The 18,102-nt window shown below is 58.3% G+C and overlaps 1 protein-coding gene across 1 annotated transcript; it reads right to left on the bottom strand.

Moving 5' to 3' along the window:
* Positions 1–1,117: 1,117 nt before the first annotated feature.
* On the bottom strand, positions 1,118–18,096 carry TRAIP (TRAF interacting protein). The gene is made up of 15 exons (XM_035338005.1): positions 17,964–18,096; positions 17,809–17,866; positions 17,216–17,299; positions 13,443–13,482; positions 10,827–10,954; positions 8,152–8,246; positions 7,437–7,550; positions 6,410–6,497; positions 4,781–4,870; positions 4,454–4,542; positions 3,792–3,947; positions 3,543–3,591; positions 2,882–3,007; positions 2,300–2,350; positions 1,118–1,249 (listed from the first exon to the last, which is right to left on the bottom strand). The coding sequence occupies exons 1-15, from the start codon at positions 18,059–18,061 to the stop codon at positions 1,118–1,120; spliced, it is 1,398 nt and encodes a 465-aa protein (XP_035193896.1). The 5' UTR covers positions 18,062–18,096.
* Positions 18,097–18,102: the final 6 nt, after the last annotated feature.

Below are 18,102 nucleotides of genomic sequence, written 5' to 3'. Positions count from 1 at the left end.
CCGAAGGGAGGCGGGAGAGGGGAGGGGCGGAGCTCCGCCCCCCTCCCCGCCCGGCGGCCAATCGGCGTCCGCCGGAGCCCGCCCGTGAGGTCACGCGCCGGCGGCCAATCGGCGCCCGCTGCGCCCCGTGAGGTCATAGCGACATCACAGGCTGCGGCCCAATCGGCAGCCGCCTCCGCCAGCAAGCCGGGCGCCGCACCAGGGCGTGGCGGCGGGACGGCCAATGGGCTGTGCCGTCCCGTTTGACGTCAGAGGTTGCCAGCCAATCGGCGCCCCGCTCCCCGTGAGGTCATGGGCTGCCCCAGTGCTCCTGCCTGGCGTCCAATGGCAGCCCTGCTCCCCTGCTCTGCCGGCCAATGAGCATCCTCCTCCCCGTGACATCACGGGCAGCCTAGGACATCACTCCCTGCTGCCCAATGAGTTCACTTCCTGCCGGGCCCTGAGCACGCAGCTTCCTGTGAGGCCACAGGTGTGACATCACCAACCCTCTGATGACATCACAAGGCGGGCCAGCTCCCAGAGGCCACGCTGCCGCCCTACGGCCTCCAACCAAGCTCCCAACGCAGGGCTCCACCTGCGAGAGGACCGCAGGAGCGGCAGCCCCTCAGCACGCCCCGTCCCACAGGGGCAGGGGCTCTGCCCAGCGCCCTCCTGCCCCCCGCAGCGGTTTGGGGGCCGTGTCCTGCCTCCCTCCTGCCTCCCTGCCCCGGTGGGATCAGGCCCCAGGCACGTGGCCCCAGCCCATGCGGGGAGGACAGAGGGAAGGAGACGATGGGGACACGGCGTCTGGAGCCAGGGGGCTGTTGAGGGGTGCCCCGGCCCTGCCCTGCAGCCTCAGCTTGCAGCGGTATACGCAGCGCAGCTCCACCTGGAGTCCACGGCCTCAACAGCAGCAGCAAGCGCAGGGCTCTGAGCAGGCCAGAAGATGGGAAAAACCCGTTTATTCTGCATGAAAATGGGAGAAAGGAAGGGTAAAACGGGGCCTGAGTCAGTCTGAGCGTGAGCCGGGGTGTTTGCCTGCAGGCAGCTCCTCTCACCCACCACCAGCGGGGACCACGCTCAGCTTCGTGCTGGGCCCTGGGCCCCTGCGGCTGCCCACCGAGGCACCCCGGGGTGCTCACTGCAGGAAGGCGTCCAGTAGGGCCTGGCTGCTGCTGGAGGAGGACGCAGAGGGAGCCGCAGACACGGGCCTGGAGACCTTCTTCTTCTTGCTCTTCACTGCACAGGGTCGGAGCTCTGCGGGGTTTGTCTGAGGGTAAAACCGTCAAGGAAAGCACAGACCAAGGCCGCGGGGACAGAAGGACGCTGGTACCTGCTCCAGGCTCGCCTGAACCACAGACCTGGGAGCTAGCCCTGGATGTGCATCCCTGAAGCACCTGGAAAACACCCCTGTTAACGTGCTTTAACTTCTGGTTACCCCTGAAGAGGTCAGGCAGTCGGACGTGATCTCCGAAGGCCTCTCCCAGCTGAGCTGTTCTAAGCTCCCTGCTGGGCAGGCTGGACTTTGCCCTCTGTCCACCGGAGCCAAGTTCAGGCACTTGGCAAGGCACTTCCCACTTCCACGCTGCGCCCTAGCACGCAAGCAGTGTTTAAACGTGACCAGCCCACGTACCCTGGCTGAGACGCTGGGCAGGGAAAGTGACAGCAGACAGCACCTGCAGCCTCCCAGGGCATGGAGCAGCTCCAAGGGCAGAGCCCTTAGAGTACCAAGGCCTCTAACCCCCATCACGCAAGTTTTTGGAGACAAGAAGCAGCAAAACCCTGACATGGCTGAGCTGTAAGAGGTCCTGACCAGCTGCTACTTGCGGCGCAGGAAGGAAGATGCACGCTCCGTGCTAACAGAGCTGCAGGGTTACACAATGCAGCGCCCCTGGAGCGCTTGGGTTTAGAACCATGAGCTCTCCTCCAGCAGCCCCGGGCCTCCAGGCACCCACCAGGACAGGCACAGCCGTGTCCCACAGGAACGAGGGCTTCAGCTGCACGGGCACGTGGGCAGGGAGAGGCTGCACTAAGCAGCAGCTCAGAGATCACAAGGGCACAGGCAGCCCCTGCAAACCATTCTGATTTCGGGCTGCTGTGCACTTCCACACAAACATTTCCCCCGTAACATTCACAGCAAGTTCAAGGCCTGGATGCCTTTGCTGAGCTCAGGCACGTTCGGTCAGATGGAGAGGAATTTGATGGTTCTTTGAGGGTCCCAGCCTCTAACCGGGGAGTCCTGCACCCGCCGACAGAGCTGGCTGAGGCGGGAGGAACAAGAGGCCCCCCACAGTGTCACTACTGCCACACGGAAGGATACAGGCTGTATGAATTTTGTTCTGCCTCCCAAGCCGTCGTACCCCATCCTCACCTAGGAGGGAGAAATAAACGTGACTGGAACAGCAGCACGGAGCCGTGGTTACTTCTTGTCTTGACTAAGAAAAGGGGGAGTCTCGCAGGCCACATGTCCTGGGGAGGTTACCACCACCTGCAGACTCAGGACACTCTGTACCTCCGTTAAGCCCTTACCTCTGGGAAAAGGCAGCCCCTTAGAGAAGTTTGGGCACCTTCCTGAAGGTGCTGAGCCCCCCAAGCTGACGCAAGGCTTAGGACTTTGTCACTGGGACTGAGGCATACAAAGAAAATACCCACAGCTCCAAGGAGGTGGAAGAATGGGAGGTGGAAGGCCATTTAATCCGCTGCCATGTCGGGAGTGACCATCTGTCATCCCTGGAGCTCTGCAGGACTGGGAGGCAGCCAGGTCATGCTCCAAGATTTATTTTGCCCACACTGAATGCAGCAAGGCCGAAGCCGCATTCGCTTCTTCCTGCAGGGTAACCTCAGGACAGAGGTATGCAGCGCCAGCCCCTGACAAGCTCACCTGCTGGACGGCCACACTCACCGTGCCTGCGTTCTTGTGGGGACCCAGCAAGCTACCCGACGTCGGCTTCTTGGAGAGAACGGAGTTCCTGATGAATGCTGGCAGGAGCCCTTTAAGAGTCTCATCCTCCAGATCATCTGCCCAGTTCTGTCCCACAAAATAAGGAGAGAAGCCCTTTAGCAGCACGATCTGCTGAATTTCGTCCACGCACAGGCAGCACTAACAATGCAGGCAGCTACTGTGGGTACCAGGCACACCCACACCACGCCAGGCCAAGGAACAGAAGCTCCACACCTCCCCCCGGGGCTCGTTTGGAGCAGTGCCTGGGAGGCAGGACGTTGTACCCCACGAGCTTGGGCAAAGAGCCCCCCTAGCTGGCCCTGCGGCCGCTGTGATCAGAGCCACGTTGTGCACTTGCTAAGCACATCTGAGGCAGGACGATCAGCAAGAAGTGCGTGTGTCCCCACCCTCTGTCTCCTGCCCCATTCCAGGTCTTTGCGACAGCAATACGGTGTTTCTAGGAGACAGCTGAGCACAGCACTTTGAAGTGCGCGCTGTGGCTCTGCAGATGGGCTCGTCTCTGGCTAGAGCATCTCCTGCGTGGCAAAACGGGGCCTTTATCTCAAGCTCATTAAGAGCAGAATCGAAGAGGTGATACAGAAAACAAGATCAGTCCAGTTACCTCCACCGTTTCCTTCAGAACCTTCTTTGCCAGATTTACCACAGGAGGCCTGTAAGGAGCACGAGGAACAAATCAGCAGAGATTCATTGTTCAAGTGGAGCTGGCAAGGACAGACAAGGCCGAGCAAATGATGACAAAACTTGCAGTGCGACATCAGGCAGCTGGAGAGCTGTCTGATCTCACACAGCAACTTCCAAAGCAGCGAGACTTTGATCTCCTTTAGAAGCAGGAAGAGGAGGGAGAACTCACGGCTTTTTATCCAGCTTCTGCCTTTTTGCAGGGCTGAAGAGAGATTTGCAGGGCTGATTTTCAGGGGTGTCCACATCAAAAGTGGCATCTAGATTGATCTCATCGCTGTGGGCTGGGCGGTGGAGCTTCGGGTGCCGCAGTTCCACGGGAGCAGGGCTGCAAGGCCACGCAGAGCAGCAGCCATCAGGAGGCTGCCGCGCAGCAGACGAGGGGGAGGACAGCTACCAGCTACCCTGTGTAGTTGCACGACAGCAGCAGGACCCGGATCCAAACCCCATTCTACTTACAAGTCCCAAAAAGGAGAACCCAAACCCCAGACTTCATAGTCAATGTCCCAGACTGCTGTTTGACCTCTGATGGCCTGTGCTCACAGCAGCAGCACCCCGAGCTCAGGGAAACGCCGGCCCGCTGATGCTCAGTGTGCAGCGCCCAGTTCGCCATACTGGGGGTAAGAGCGCTCGCTGCCAGAAAGAAAGGGCGTGATAAAATGCAAAGGATGCAATTTTCAGGTCAAGCCTCAGTCGGTCTGGACTCCTCTGCCTGACAAAGATCTTAGGTCCCTGTGCAGCAGGGCGTGCTTGCTGGAAGGCCAACTCCAGAGTTTTCCCCCCGGCAGGGGAAATGTCATCCTTGGCCTGTATCTGAGGATGGACTTCACTGACCTTTCGAAGACCAGCCGGCTGAGCGTCTCTCTGGTTACAGACGGCACTTTCAGAGTGTCCTGCAGGATGTCTATCTTCTTCTTCAAACTCTGGAGAGAGGAGGGAAAGCAGACAGTGAGATAAGGGAAGATCTAGGAGCAGATACGCAGATGCTGGCAGCCCCTCATCCATAAACCAGCACTGGAGGGGATCAGAGGTAGAGCAGATAAGGGGTAAGACGGGCTAGGTAACCTAGCCCCTGGGCAAAAGCCAGCACAACTCCTGGCTTTGCAGCTGTAGGCCATGGCCAGCTGCCAGTTACCGCAGACTAAAGAACGATATTCTCACCAAAATCTCCTTGTCTGCATTCTTCAGGTCTTTCTGGGTGCTTTTTAACTCCTCCTTTGTCTTCTCCAAGTCTGAAGCGGTTCTCTGCAGCTGCAGAGCCAACAACAGAACAACACTGGTTACAACACACGGGTAAGGGAGACGGCAGATCCCGGGCAGCGCAGGACGCTCGGCAGCACGTGCTCCTTTTCCTTGCTTTAAGGCTCGGTTTTCCCGTGCCAACCTCTGACCAGGCTCTCCTACATCAGAACAATCCAACGCCTGCTCATTTCCTAAGGCTGCCTGCAGAGGGATCTCCAGGGCCGTGTGCCCAACACAAGCCTTCCCACCGCACTTCTGCCTGCTGGTGACAGCTTTTCCACGTTTTAACACTTGGTGGCTCCAGCCTGAATTCCTGCAGCGCTTTGCACGCACCACATCCCAGAATTACCAACCACAGGCCGGACGATGGCTGTGCATCAGCAGTTCTGGCGCACGGACAAGCCTGATTCAACGGGAGGGCACGCCAGGAGCCGGGGGTCGAGAGGTGGGCTGGCACCACAACAAAGGACTGGAAGTGGGGTCAGGATCTGGGCCAGCCCACGAAGCGGCGGCACAGTCAGCTCGCGGGCAGCCAAGCCCGAAGCACACTGACTCGCATCTTCTTGACCCAAGAAAGCAGCTGCGCTTTGGCAGAGACTCAGCCAGAACCAGACCGACAGCAGCAGCACCTCACGTTAAGGGGTTAACTCGCCTGGGGAGCAGCTCAGCAATCCAAGAACCTTCTTCTCGGTTTGATGGGACCACAACAGCTATGTCTGGGGAACAAAAGTAGGCCAAATCCACCCACAGTCTCTCACTTTGTGAGCTTGGACTTGGGTGCGCCCCAGGGAACACCTGCGCCTTGGGAGCAGGGCTACACACGAGCTTTGCAAGGGGATGTGCTGCCAGAACTGACACAGGGATCCCTGGATTCACAGAGCCCAGCCAGGCCTGGAACAGGGGCAGCACAGCAACCAGGGGCATATCTGCAGCTCCGAGCTCTGTGCCAGCTCAGCACAGAGCAGCACTAGCCCAGGGAGGCTCTGTGCAAGCCACTTGCGTGTCCTCACATTTTGGGAACCTCTCCTGCCTGGAGCCAGCACCACGCAGGAGCCCTGGCCAGCCTGCTTCAGCCCAGTCCAACGGGGGGTTCTCTGGGGTTGTGCCAAGCCAGGACTAAGCTCTGCATGGCTGGTGCTGGCTCAGACCTCCTTCCCACCCTTCCAAGGGCCCTGATGCTGCAGCACAAGGAGCTGGTGGCTGAACGAGCTGGTGCTCGGTGCTGCAGGACAAAGGCACCACTGCTGCTGGAGCCCGGGGGAAGCGGCAAACCCCCGCCTGCTGCTGCCTTCCAGGCCAGGCCCCCTACCAAGCTCTGCACATGCTGCCCTGCTGATGTCCCCATAGACAATGGTCCTGATAACAGCCCGTGTTTGCATGCCGTGGCATCACACCCTGACCCAGAAAGCCCAGCCTGATGCTTCCACCTGTATCTCTAACAGAGTGCCCAGCGCAGGAAGGAGTTGCTGCACGGGGCTTGGACCACAGTTACTGGGAGGGAGCTACCGACCGGGTGTCACCCTTATGACTCTCACACTCTCCCTTTACCTTGCTGTTCGCAGAAAACAGCTCCTTCTTCAGCTTCTCTGTCATCTCACTGGAGACCTTCCGAGCCTCCTTCAAGTTCTCATATTCCCTGGAAAGAGACCAGAAGAGTCGTGCTGTGTTTGCATGAAGATGGAGACAGAACTTCTCGGAGACCATTACTCTGAAGTTCTGCAACTGCAGAGCCACCGGGGACAACCCGGGACACAAAGTCCTTTAGGCAACAGAGCTGAGCATACGGACACTGACCAGCAGCGTGTCAAATACATGGCCTCAGAACGGGGAGGGAGGAGGCTGCAGGGATGCCATGCCTGAGGAGAGGGCACGCACAGGATTCATGAACAAATGGAAACCAGATCCAGCAACATTTCAGCTGGTGGAAGAGACGGACAGCCAACAGAGCAGCCTCCGTGCTGGCAGCAAATAGAGGACTTTCCTTTAAGTGACTTTTCAGAGGCGTTACGCTATTGGCCGTGTGCATTCATTTCCAATTACACCACGGGGACACTCGCCTCATTACAGCTTTGTATCAAAGCTGCAATTATTCAGCTGCCATCAGAACGGACCCAAAGAAGCCGTGGTTTTGCCCAGCAGGACCAGATGGATTTCCAGGTAGGGGATGGCAGTGCTGCAGGTCCCACTTGCCAGAGCACAGCGTGCACGGAGCACTTGAGGCCACAGCTGCACGGTGCAGTGCAGCAGAGAGCGCAACCTGGAGCGCCTCAGCCACTCATCTGCCCCCAGGCACGAGAGGAGAACTGAGGGAACGATAATCACCACATAGGTGCACTGACAGCTCCGGAGGCAGTTCCCATGGTGACACACGTGTCACTACAGTGACAAGACGAACGGTTCGGTGTGACAGGCTGCGATCTAGGTCCCCAGGATCTGTCAGTCAAAACCCAGCGGAAGCCCAAAGAGGCAGCAAGAGCCCTGCAGAGCCTGCGTGCCCGCCGGTGCTCAGCACAGGCTTCTCCCCCTGCACGCCCAGGACAGCACAAGCAGCCTGTGCCGAGCCTGCAACACTCACTTCTTCAGCGAGACGCAGTAGACCGCAAGCTGCTCCACTGCTGCCTGCCCAACTCCCATCTCTCGGATCATCTCCTCCACTTCGGGGCGCTGGCTCTGAAGCAACAGTTCAATCCTGCATAAAATATTTAAGAAAATGTACCCTCATCTCATGAGTCATGAGCAGAGCTGGGAAGGAGACCGCAGCCCTGCTTCCCCCGAGGAGCTCCCACAGCCTGAGCTCCTGGATGTAGAGCTGGCAAAGAGATGCAAGTGCCCCACTGCAGGCAGGGCATTTTGCCAGCACTCCTGGACTGGCTAGAGAAGGGGCAGCTGCACATGTGTGCTGCACACGGGGCTGACAGAGCAGCTTTTGGGCCCCGCATCCGTGCAGCTAACTGTATTCCTGGGCTGGGATTCGGGCTCTGCCCCAGCGTCCTCTCCAGTAACGGCAGCAGCACACAGCCACGCTCAGAGGACTAGAGATGAGGCCTTTCTGAACACAGCACCGTGCCCCGCTGCTATTTAGGGAGAGCAGCTGCCTGGAAAGGAAGCAGGGGCAAGAGCACAGCCAGGCAGAACCTGCTAATGCAGCACTTTCCAGCCTTACGGGGTAAGGAGAAGCAGCAGTCTCAGTGTGTGGGGCTGGCTGTTGCAGCAAGCACAGGAGGACCTCTCCCTCCCTGCTGGAGAAGGGGGGAGGCGTGCAGCCCAGCCTGGGAGGCCCAGGATCTCACCGCTCCATGGTTTTCAGCTTGTTTCGCAGACGGCGGGCCTCCTCCTTTGAACTTCTGTTATCCTCCTGCTGCTGCTCCAGGAATTTCATCTGTTTCTGCAGAGAAGCGAGCGCACGCAGACCATCAGGAGGGCTCCAGGGATTGTCAGAGAAACATCCTGGCTTATGCGCACTGCGGGCAGCTGGGAGCGTGTATTGGCTCTTAACGCTATCACCACCTCAGCAGCCCAGGATTACGGAGAGTTTATCTCCCCCCCCCCCCCCCCCCGCTGCACCCCTACCTCTGCTCCTCACAAACGCAGCAGGGTCTGAGTGCTAATCACAAGAGGAGTTTGGCGCTGAAGCTGCTTTGGATCCTTCTTTCTTGCTAGGAGGATTTGTGGGGTGGGCAGCACCCTGTCCACAGCGACAATTTGCTTTTCAAAAGCAAAGGAGTCCAAAGCAAGCGAACCTTGCTACTGCATTCTGCTCCCTACCCAGCTAAGCCCTTGGCTTTAGCCTCCCCATTTTCCTTGCTATTAGCTGCTTAAAGCATAGCTAGGAACGCTGCGTGGTCTCTCCTGGCACATCTCAGCCAGACCAGCCACCCACCTGGGTGCTTCTCTCACCCGCCTGGGGAGGCTGCAACGCCTCTTGCAGCCAGCACCTTTCTCTGCTCTCCAGCAGCAGGCAGCAGCAGCGGCAAACTTCAGCTGAGCTAAGAAAACAGAGATCTGCAGTTTGGCAGAGGACGTGGGAAAGCTGGCCTGAATTCACACCACTTCAATGCATCTGTGTTGTCTAAGTTTGCATGTTCCTTGGCACCTTGCACAGCAGCTTCAAAAAAATAATAATTAAAAAAAAGGCTCTGAGCCTGGTTTCAACCCGCTGCTGACTCCAGAGAGCGGCCTGGCCGAAGACCATCACCTCTCGAGTTCTAATGCTGAGCTGCGTGGCAAGGAGGAGTTAAAGGTTTTTATCCGCTTCCTGCCACAGCAGCCGTGACAGCACCGGGGCCCTGCGGAGATGCAGGCTCACACCTTGCTTAACCAACCAACCTCTGGCCGGTCCTGACCACTGCACCCCACGCTCCAGGCCCCCAGAGTTGGCTTGGGCCAGGTTGGAGCAGTCCGCAGCCTCACACGGGCTGGGACAGCAGCAAACTGTCACACCGAGGTTCAGCAGCAGCTGGCAGTGCCAGCAGCAGGCAGGACTGGCTCACAGCCTGGGGGCTCGACCTGCCTCACAGCTCGTTAAGCTGTGCTTTTACTGCAGAAGTTTACCGCTTTAATCTTGAAATGACGCAGTACAGAACTTTGCTTGGTGTTCCGATGGGAAACCCGTACACCACGGAAAAGATTACCCTCAGGTCCCCAGTCCTTGTGCCCTGCCCAGCTTTCCCTACAGGAACGTGGGGATACTCAGAGGGCTTTGCAGCAGGCCAGGTAAGCCCAGAGCCTCCTCCTGAGACACCCGGCAGGAAGGCCAAGCACAGAGGTCTTGAGCTGAGCAGCAAGCACCAGCTTCCACTGCCACAAAAAGGGGTTTTTGTTTGTTTTACAGGATTAGGAAGCATCAGTACTATCCTGCCACTGGTATACCCAGGATCCCAAGAGCATCTTGGGCATGACCCAGACCCGGGCTGCCTTTGCACCCACGCAGATCGGATCTAATCCCACGAGCAGTCAAAAAAGCACCACCACCAAAACCTTGTCCTGGCCAACAGCAAGGCCTGCATGGCGTTAATTCCTTTCTGTAGATCTCCTGCTCTGCATCAACATCCTGCTGCTAATGCTGTGCAGAGCTCAGGTGGCTCCTCCAGGAAGAGCCCAGCTGCTCCGTGTGGGGCATGCGGTAACACAACCTCACACCCCATCTGCAGCTCGCCCCGGCTGCGTGGCCTGGCGGGTCAGGGAACATGATGCGATTCAGGCGGCTGGGTTCGACCCAAGGGGCAGAGAGGTGCGGTTCACCTCTACTCCCCCTTCAGCCCACTGCTCCCAATCCCCCCTACCCCTCACCTCCGGCACACGGCAGGCAGCACAGCCCGCCCCGCCGCCGAGGCCATGTCCCCCTGCTCACCGCCAGACATCCCAACGAAGCACTGCTTGCTCTTACTCTCCTTCCACTCGCTGTTTATGCACACGGCGTGACTACACACTGAGTCACTGCACGCTGAAGCACAACAGGAATATTTGATCCCTGGACTTCACACATTACTAACCTAACCGAAGGAAAGCCCTGGCAACAGAACAGAGGCAGGAGAGTTAGCTGGATCAAATCCCACTCAGCCGAAGCTTGCAACTCCCCCTCCATATATTTTGGTTTGATTTCTCCTCCAATCAAACCAAGAAACTAATTTTCCTTGAATCCCGCCTGACCGAAACCCATTTACAAAGAACATTCTACTGCAGGGAGCCGGCGCTTCTGCAGCAGGGCGCTGGGGCCAGCTCCCACACCGTTCCTGCCGATACCTGTACGATCGGCACCGCTGCTTCAGCTGCTGGGCTCAGCCAACGCTCCCCAGGCTGGGCTGGTGGCCCCTGCAGCCCCGGCCACCCCTCCAGCCCCAGACTCCCAGCGGCACAGAGCCACGCGCCGACCTTATCACAGCCCGGGGAGAACCTGAACACAATCAGCAGTGCTTGTGCAATGGCCAGAGCCAACGTACTGCCAGGGATGGGGTGGGAAAGGTACCTTGAGAGAGGAACACAGCATCTCTGTCTCTCCCAGCACCTTCTGGAGCGACTCTATGGTGGCATTGCGCACATCGAGGGTGTCCCGCAGCCCATCCACGATGGCCTGGCATTCTCGCTTTTCTTTCTCTAAGAAAGGGGAAAAACAAAAGGTCACGGCCCAGAAACCCAGACTTGAGCAGCCCCACAAACAACAGCGGCAGCACGACAGATGCTGCCTGCAGTCTCAGGCTGCTAGGAGCTGGCCATTCCTGTAGGGAGCCATTTCCCTAAAAGCTGCCTGCACCGGGGTTTGTACTGAGCAATTGCTTCTCCCAGTGCCAGCAGGCTTCGAGATTTTCTTCAGTAAAGATAACAAGTTCCCTTTAATAGCTTCCCAGTGCCAGCCCTGCTAGCATTAAGCTGATGCATCTTAACTCTTGCATGCTCTCCCAGGCAGGCGTGCGCAGGAGAACTGTTCTCTGGAGTCACAGCAAGCCGGAGAGCCAAGCCTGCTCCCTTCACACGGAGCCCGACGCAGGCGAGCCCTGCGGGATGCGCAAACGGCCATCCTGAACGCACGGGGACCCCACGGCACCACCGTGACATCCCCGGCCCTCCCCACAGCACCACCAGCGAAGGCGCACCCCTCCCCGCGGAGGGGGCACAGAGCGAGGCACACGTCTCCAAACACCGTGGAGAAGACGGTGAAAACCACGCCGGGTTTCTGTTTGTTTTGGCGAGACGAGGGACGAGCGGCTCCCAGGGCAACCAGCACCACCGGGAGCTGGCAGAACTAAGCGCAGAACAGCCGGCACCACCGCAAAGCTCGAAGCACTTGGGCAATGATGGCAAGCAGCAGCCCCTCCTCCGTCCAGCCCTGGTGAGAAGGGGGTAAAGCCCACAGCTCAGCACCTTCCCCTCTGCCAAAACCATCGTGGCTCCAGGCCGGCAGCGGTGGGGAGGCGCTCGGTGCCTCTCCAAAAGGCCGCTCCTCCTTTCAGCAATCCAGTTTCAAATGGTGCCACCGCGCCCCATGGAAGCATGACCGGCAGTGCTGCTTCTCTGGTGGGCCAGGCAGTAAAGGAGCCACCAGGGAAGGAGAGGAGGAACGTATCCCAGCAGAAACAGATGCTAGGAGAAGCATCTAGGGAGAGAAGTTTCTCTTAGTAAAGCATTTTGTCTCCATTGAGCTGAATAACCCATCCTCACCAGAGGCAGCCCAACCTGGAGATGCTCCGCTGCATTTGCGGGAACTCCACATCCCCAGAAAGAGTCAGGGCTTCCCCCTCCTCCTTTCCCAGCTGCCCAGAGGCAGATGGCAGGATTTGAACCTCCCTATGCTGCAGGAATGAGTTCAAATGAGTCACTCGAAGTGCCTCCCACTTCACCTGCTGGGGCTGCACAGAGCTCCACGCCTCTAGAGCCATTTGCAAGCTGATGAGAAGCTGGCAATTACACAGCTCCGCTCCGACAGGGAGCGCAGAGCACATCTTTAAGGGAAGAATTTATACACAAGAGCCACCAGAGAGCAGAGTGCCCATAGCAAAGGAAGCAGGAGGTGGGAACGAGCTGCTGCCTTCCAACATGAAAACAGAGCGGGATAGGGGAATGTGAGATCAAACCTCTACTCACCAGAAGCCGAGAAGATGAGCAGGCCTTCAAGCAGTTTTTCTTGGATAGAATCCTAGCAAGAATCCCAGCCACCTTCCCCAGAAGATCTGGCTCTCTACCAAGTCACTAAACTGCACTGAGCCAGCACAACAGGCCTCAGAATAGCGACGCGCGGACCACCCAATCCTGCTCGCAGGCTGAGGACCGAATCCTCAACCTACTGGCTATTCGCGTCTGTCTCGTGCACGCAGGAAAGGCAGAGGGAAGACTACTCTCGGGGCGTGGGTGAGCCCCCAGCATTCTTTAAAGCTTTCTCCTTTCTGTTAGCATGTCTTTGGATTTCTGTCACTCCAACTGACATTTTCCTTTCGCTGCTCATGACTCATGTTCTGATGACAGGCTGCCTACAGACGATGCTTAAAACCCATCGACAAGTCTCCAGGGCTTTTGCTTTTCCTGCCTCCCTCAAACATCCTCTAAAATTAAAGATGGGGAGAATGGAAGCGCACACAGCGAATTCCGTCTGCTCTTCAAGTGACACATGTGGCACTGCAACAGCCAAACAAACCCGACACCTTCCCACTGCTGCTCGGGCACCGCTTTTACCCCCCCCCCCTTTTCTGTTAGCAGGAACGAGCCTTCAGCAAAAGCAGCGGCGCGCTTCCCAGCCATGAGACCACAGGCTCTGCTTTCAGCAAGCTTACTCCAGACGTAGCCGCGCCGGGCTTTTGTAGCTCTTGGTAAGAGGAGCAAGAGGAGTTACACCCATGTACGTAAATTGGCAGAGGGCAGCCCAGTCAGGGTTGAGCTGGGCCTGCCTGCGGGCTCCGGCACGCAGGTTTTGCACAGCTTTAGGCAGCCTCTCCTTGGAAGAAGCTCCAAAGAAGCTGCTCTAGAAAGAGCTCACAGCCTGCATCGTGCCCCCGCCTTCAGAAAGGGGCGAGCTCCGCAGACACGATCCTCGGGCCTGACCAAAGCGGCTCAGGCGGGCAGAGCCCGGGACCTGCCGGCAGCTGGAACTCACCTTTTGCAGAGAGCTGAGCCTTCGCCTTGTCCAGTTCGTTCTGAAACACAGCACAGAGAGCCCGATTAGGAAACAGCCTGCAGAGCAGCTTTCACCATGCCTCTAAAGGACCTGAGAGGTTTCTCAGCAGGACATGTGCACCAGCTCTGGGCTAAGAATAGCGCGCATTAACAGCGAGCCCCAAGTTACCAACAAGTATTATTGCGGGGAACGAAAAGAGCACCTCCAACCGGCTTCCTTCGGGGAGAGAAGCGAAGATCCCAGTTTTATCCTAGCCTTGTCAACCTTGTGTTTCTCACACTGTCAGTCATCTTGTTTTAGCTGAATAATTTTGGAAGGCTCTCAGGGAAACACGGGAAATCAGACAGGAAGGATTTTTATAACGTTTTACCTAAACAAGGCAATAAGGCAGGGACTCTGCCAGACTAGCTGGATTGAGAGCCACTTTGAACTGGAGTGAACTTGAGGTGGGGGACCCGAAGGCACCCCCGAACATCCCCAAAGGTGACGAAGCACGCAACCAAGAGGCACCCGCCAGCGTTCTGACAGACGCTGAAGTCGCTGCGGTTTGGGGCGCCGATGAGCTAACAGCTAAGCCAAACGGCCACAAAGAGATCATCGACGAGCCCGGCCGTACCGAACGGTGCCGCGGAACGTCTCCCAGGCACCCCAAAGGGCTGGGGAAGGTCAGGCGATTCTAACACCTTCGTTAAAGGGCGGAGAGAGGGAGCACGTCCTTGTAGGTTAAATTATAGGTGAAGCGATGCGACCTGCGAGCGCTGGCAAATAGCCAAAGGCAGCGCACAGAGTTTACAAAGACGAGCAAAGGATCTGGATTTTACATCCATATTTATGTAACTCTCACACATTAGAGAGGGAGAGGAAAAAAAAAAATACAGGAAAGAGTCAACAGAAGATGACTTAAAAAGCTGTGTTAGAACTGCAGAGGAAAGCACATAACACGCCAGGCAGGAACTGCAGTGGAATAAAACCTCAATAAAATGCCAACACAGTACAGAAGCCGAGCACACAAATCTGTGCAACCCAGAGTGCTACATGCAAATCTGAGCTGAGAATAGCAGGAGCAGCGGCCGCGGCTCTGACTGGACCAGAGCGAAGCTCTGCTGGCGACAGCAAAGCCAGGAAGGAGAAGGTGGGAGCTGAAGCTGGGTACGCAGGAGGGACTGGAGGAAAGCCTAGCAGAGCTGGCTGGGATTTGCCCCCCGGGGGACGGCAGCCGGAGGGCTGAGGTGGAATTAACTCTGCTGCAGGAACTGTTCTGAAGCAGCTTCCTCTGAGTTCTATTCAGGACCGATTAGTGAGCTCACAAGATGTGCTAATTAGCATGAGAGCAAAAGAAATCCTGGGCTAGCGCAGGCAGCTATGTAACATTACCTCATTCATCAACTTAATCTGAAATCCCTCATCCTCCACCAGGGCTCCTAAAGGCTGCTCCCAATTCGCACTCCCGTGATAGATGCAAGCTCTCCTCTCTCTTCAGACCTGAACTACAAGGCAAGGCTGTCGCAGGATCAAATGAGTACAACCTGACCACAAACAGGCAGCCCTCCTCCCAGGCTTCTTCCTTCCCCGGCAGGTTTACAGGCAGGAATCCTTCTCCTGCCCTTTTGCCAGGCTGAACAAAATCCCCCAGGCTCCGTAAAGCAGGCTCTGGGCCCCCCAGCTCACAAGCGACCGGTAGTGCTGGGTTCCAGGTGAGCCCTGGGGAGGTGTCACAGCCCAAGACTAACGCTTCTGCTATCGGAACAGCCACATGGAGACTGTTCGGATGGCCGAGGACCATCTTTAAGAGCAGTGCAGGAGGAAAAAAAAAAAAAAAAAAAAAAAAAAAACCTGGCTGAGCTCTGAGAAAAGCTCAGAAATGCCGCAGCACTCAGCCTGGGGTCTGCGGCTCCTCCAGGGAAACAAGTCACCCTCGGTGCCTCGGCTGAAGCTGACGCCTGGCAGCGGGAAGCAAAGCAGAAACCCAGGAAAGGGGCAGTTCCTCCCCACGACTTGTAGGCAGGTGCACGACACCGGTTCTCAGGAGAGCATCCCTGGTTTGTCCCTCCAAGGAGGCACAGCTTCGCACGCGGCTTGTGCGCTCCCCCAAGCACGCTGCCTTGCCCCTGTCCAACTCTTTCGTGGCAAGGGGCCAAAGACTCATTTGAGGACATCTGCAGGCTGCACAGATACAGCTCCGGCTGATTACAGAGCTGATTACAGAGCAACACTGCACGGGGCAGCGAGTACCCCTACAAACTAACCGCGCTCATCTGCACTGCACATACTGGGTTCTTCCCTGTTCGACAGGGATCTCGGCTCCCTCGTTAGGGAAGCTGGGAGCTTCGGTCTAGCTATTGCTCCGGTGACAACAGCACAGGCTTTGTAGGAGGCTTGATGGTAACGCATCGTGATGTCGTGCAAGGAGAGTCCGCAGTCTTGCCCTGGAGCAAGGGAGCAGGTCGCCAGCACGGTGTGCGGTGGGGATGGCTGGGGGAGCCAGTCTTAGGCCTTGGGGACGAGGGGTAAGAGAGAAGAGAAAGCTTTTCTAGGGCATTTTTCTCCAGTCATACCATTTCTGAGTCACTCATCTACTTACACTTAGGAGAGCTGATCTGAACGCGGCCTAAAGGCAATGTTTACCTGCTCCAAGCCACTGCTTTGCATCTAGGGCACACGGCTTCGAGCGCCCAGAGATGCTTTTTCATTTCCTCTGCACGCACACTCTGGACTTCAGTTTCTTTATTTGCGGTCTTTGAGAATGACAGTGCTACTGACATCATAGTCTGGCTTGCTTTATTTTAAAAACATACGATATACATATAGCAGTTGCCATGACAATGCTAATTATGGTAATTACTGCACATGCTGATTCTAAACACAAGAGGGTACAAGCGTCCCATTATACCAAGGTCAACTGATTACTTTTTTTTGGAACAGATAACTCCGCCACACACGGAGCCACGCTTCATCCATATTAAACGACGGAGGAGAGCCCGGAACAGCCCCTCTGCACCCACCCCTCCTCGTGCAGGGCCCTCCACCTACGAGGGGCACTTGGAGAACATTGCCCGGCTCCTCAGCCCTGGCCAGGATCCCCCACGGGGAGCCAGCAGCAGCACTGCCCACGCCCCTGCGGGCGCAGCTTCAGGCAGTCCGTTTCCTAATTCCTATGGGGAAACCAAGCCAGCGCTGGCACCCTGCCCTGCTTCCTCGCAAGCCCCTGCAAACAAACCCACCTGCGCAGAAAGGGGCAGGAAGGGCTCCGTCTAACAGCCCCTTCCTTCTGGGGGGGAACAAGAGTCACGCCTGCCTGAGCCCCGGCACCTGCAGCAGCTCACTGAGCCCAGCGCCTTCCTTCTGCCTCTCGGGAAGCTCTGCAGCCATGTTCCCACACAGCCACTGGTGGCAGCTTGGAGATCCAAGGGAGGAGAAGCAGTTGGATGCTTATTTGGTGCTGCTTCATGGTTCCAGGCAAGGAGAGAAGCATTAAGAAGCCTCTTCTGCTTCCCTGCTCTTCCTTGGCTGCCAGCTGAGGTTTGGTCAGGGGCACGTAAACCAGCACGGGGAGGCTGCCTCGTGACAGGGCTGGGACTGGGCAAGGGCCAGGGCGGACAAGGGGAACAAGGAGGAGGCACTGAAGTGCTTCGGGTCTGAAGGACGAGCACAGCGCAGCGGGCACCAGCTCAGGGAGCAGCTGTTGGCAAAGCCCCAGCCGTGCCTCCAAGTCCCTCGAAGTGCCACCCGAGAGAAAACCCCCATGGAAATACCTGTAAGGTCTCTGCGTCCGGTGCTGCCTGCTCCTCCAAGGCAACGTTAAAGAACAGCTTATTGATGATGTGCCTTTTGCTGACCTAAACACGGGAGAGAGCCAAGAGGTTAACCCGCACGGACACGGGAACGCGACAGCTGCGGGAGGCAAACGCGGGGGCAGAAAGGTGCCATCGAGGGGCACGTCAGGCTGCGTGCTCAGCACCACCGCCGCCGGTGGTGTCCTGCCTCAGCCCAGCAGCCCGGCAGCAGACGCCCTGCTCGGTGTGGGGAGGCACAGCCCGTTCTCCGGCAGCTCGGGCCCCAGCAGCCGCCGCCGAGCCCGCCAGCTCTCCGCACCTCCCCCGGGCGGCTCCAGCGCCGCGGCACCGGCAAAGCGCCCGGCTCCTGCCGCACGGACGGCATCGCGCTAGCTCCATGGCAACCCGGCGGCGAGGAACCGGGGGGGGGGGGGGGGGGGCAACAAGGCGGGGGGGAGGGGGCCGGGCCCCGCCGGAAGGCCAGCGGCGGGAGCCCGGCTGGGGCCCGCGGGGAGGGGGGCGGCACCGGGGGGACCCTGCCGGTACCGGAGGGGGGGGGGGGGGGAGGTTACCTGCGTGCGGCACTGCGGGCACGTCCGGCTGGGCGCCGCCTCGAACCAGCGCGCGAGGCTGCGGGAGGAAGCGCACGGTTAGCGCGGGGCCGGGGCCTGCCCCCGGGCCGGGCCGGGCCTGGCCTGCCCCCGGTGCACCCCGGTGAGGCGCTCACCAGGCGCTGTGGAAGGTGTGCCCGCACGGCAGCGCCGCCACGTCCCGCTCGTTGTCGAAGAAGTCGGAGCAGATGGCGCAGTGCGCCCGGATCGGCATGGCGGGGGGCGGCGGGGGGCTCCGGGGGGGGGGGGGGGGGG

This window comes from Oxyura jamaicensis, chromosome 12, assembly GCF_011077185.1.
Source record: "Oxyura jamaicensis isolate SHBP4307 breed ruddy duck chromosome 12, BPBGC_Ojam_1.0, whole genome shotgun sequence".
NCBI classification, from domain to species: domain Eukaryota; kingdom Metazoa; phylum Chordata; class Aves; order Anseriformes; family Anatidae; genus Oxyura; species Oxyura jamaicensis.
Note: the sequence above shows the minus strand (reverse complement) of the source record. Positions and strands in the feature narration are given on the sequence as shown.

Coding starts and splice junctions, on each gene's coding strand:
- TRAIP (XM_035338005.1), bottom strand. CDS start 18,061: ATGCCGATCCGGGCGCACTGCGCCATCTGCTCCGACTTCTTCGACAAC. Junction 3,948..4,453: donor AGCCGGCTGGTCTTCGAAAG/GTCAGTGAAGTC, acceptor GTGGCCTTGCAG/CCCTGCTCCCGTGGAACTGC. Junction 3,008..3,542: donor TTCTGAAGGAAACGGTGGAG/GTAACTGGACTG, acceptor TTTGTGGGACAG/AACTGGGCAGATGATCTGGA.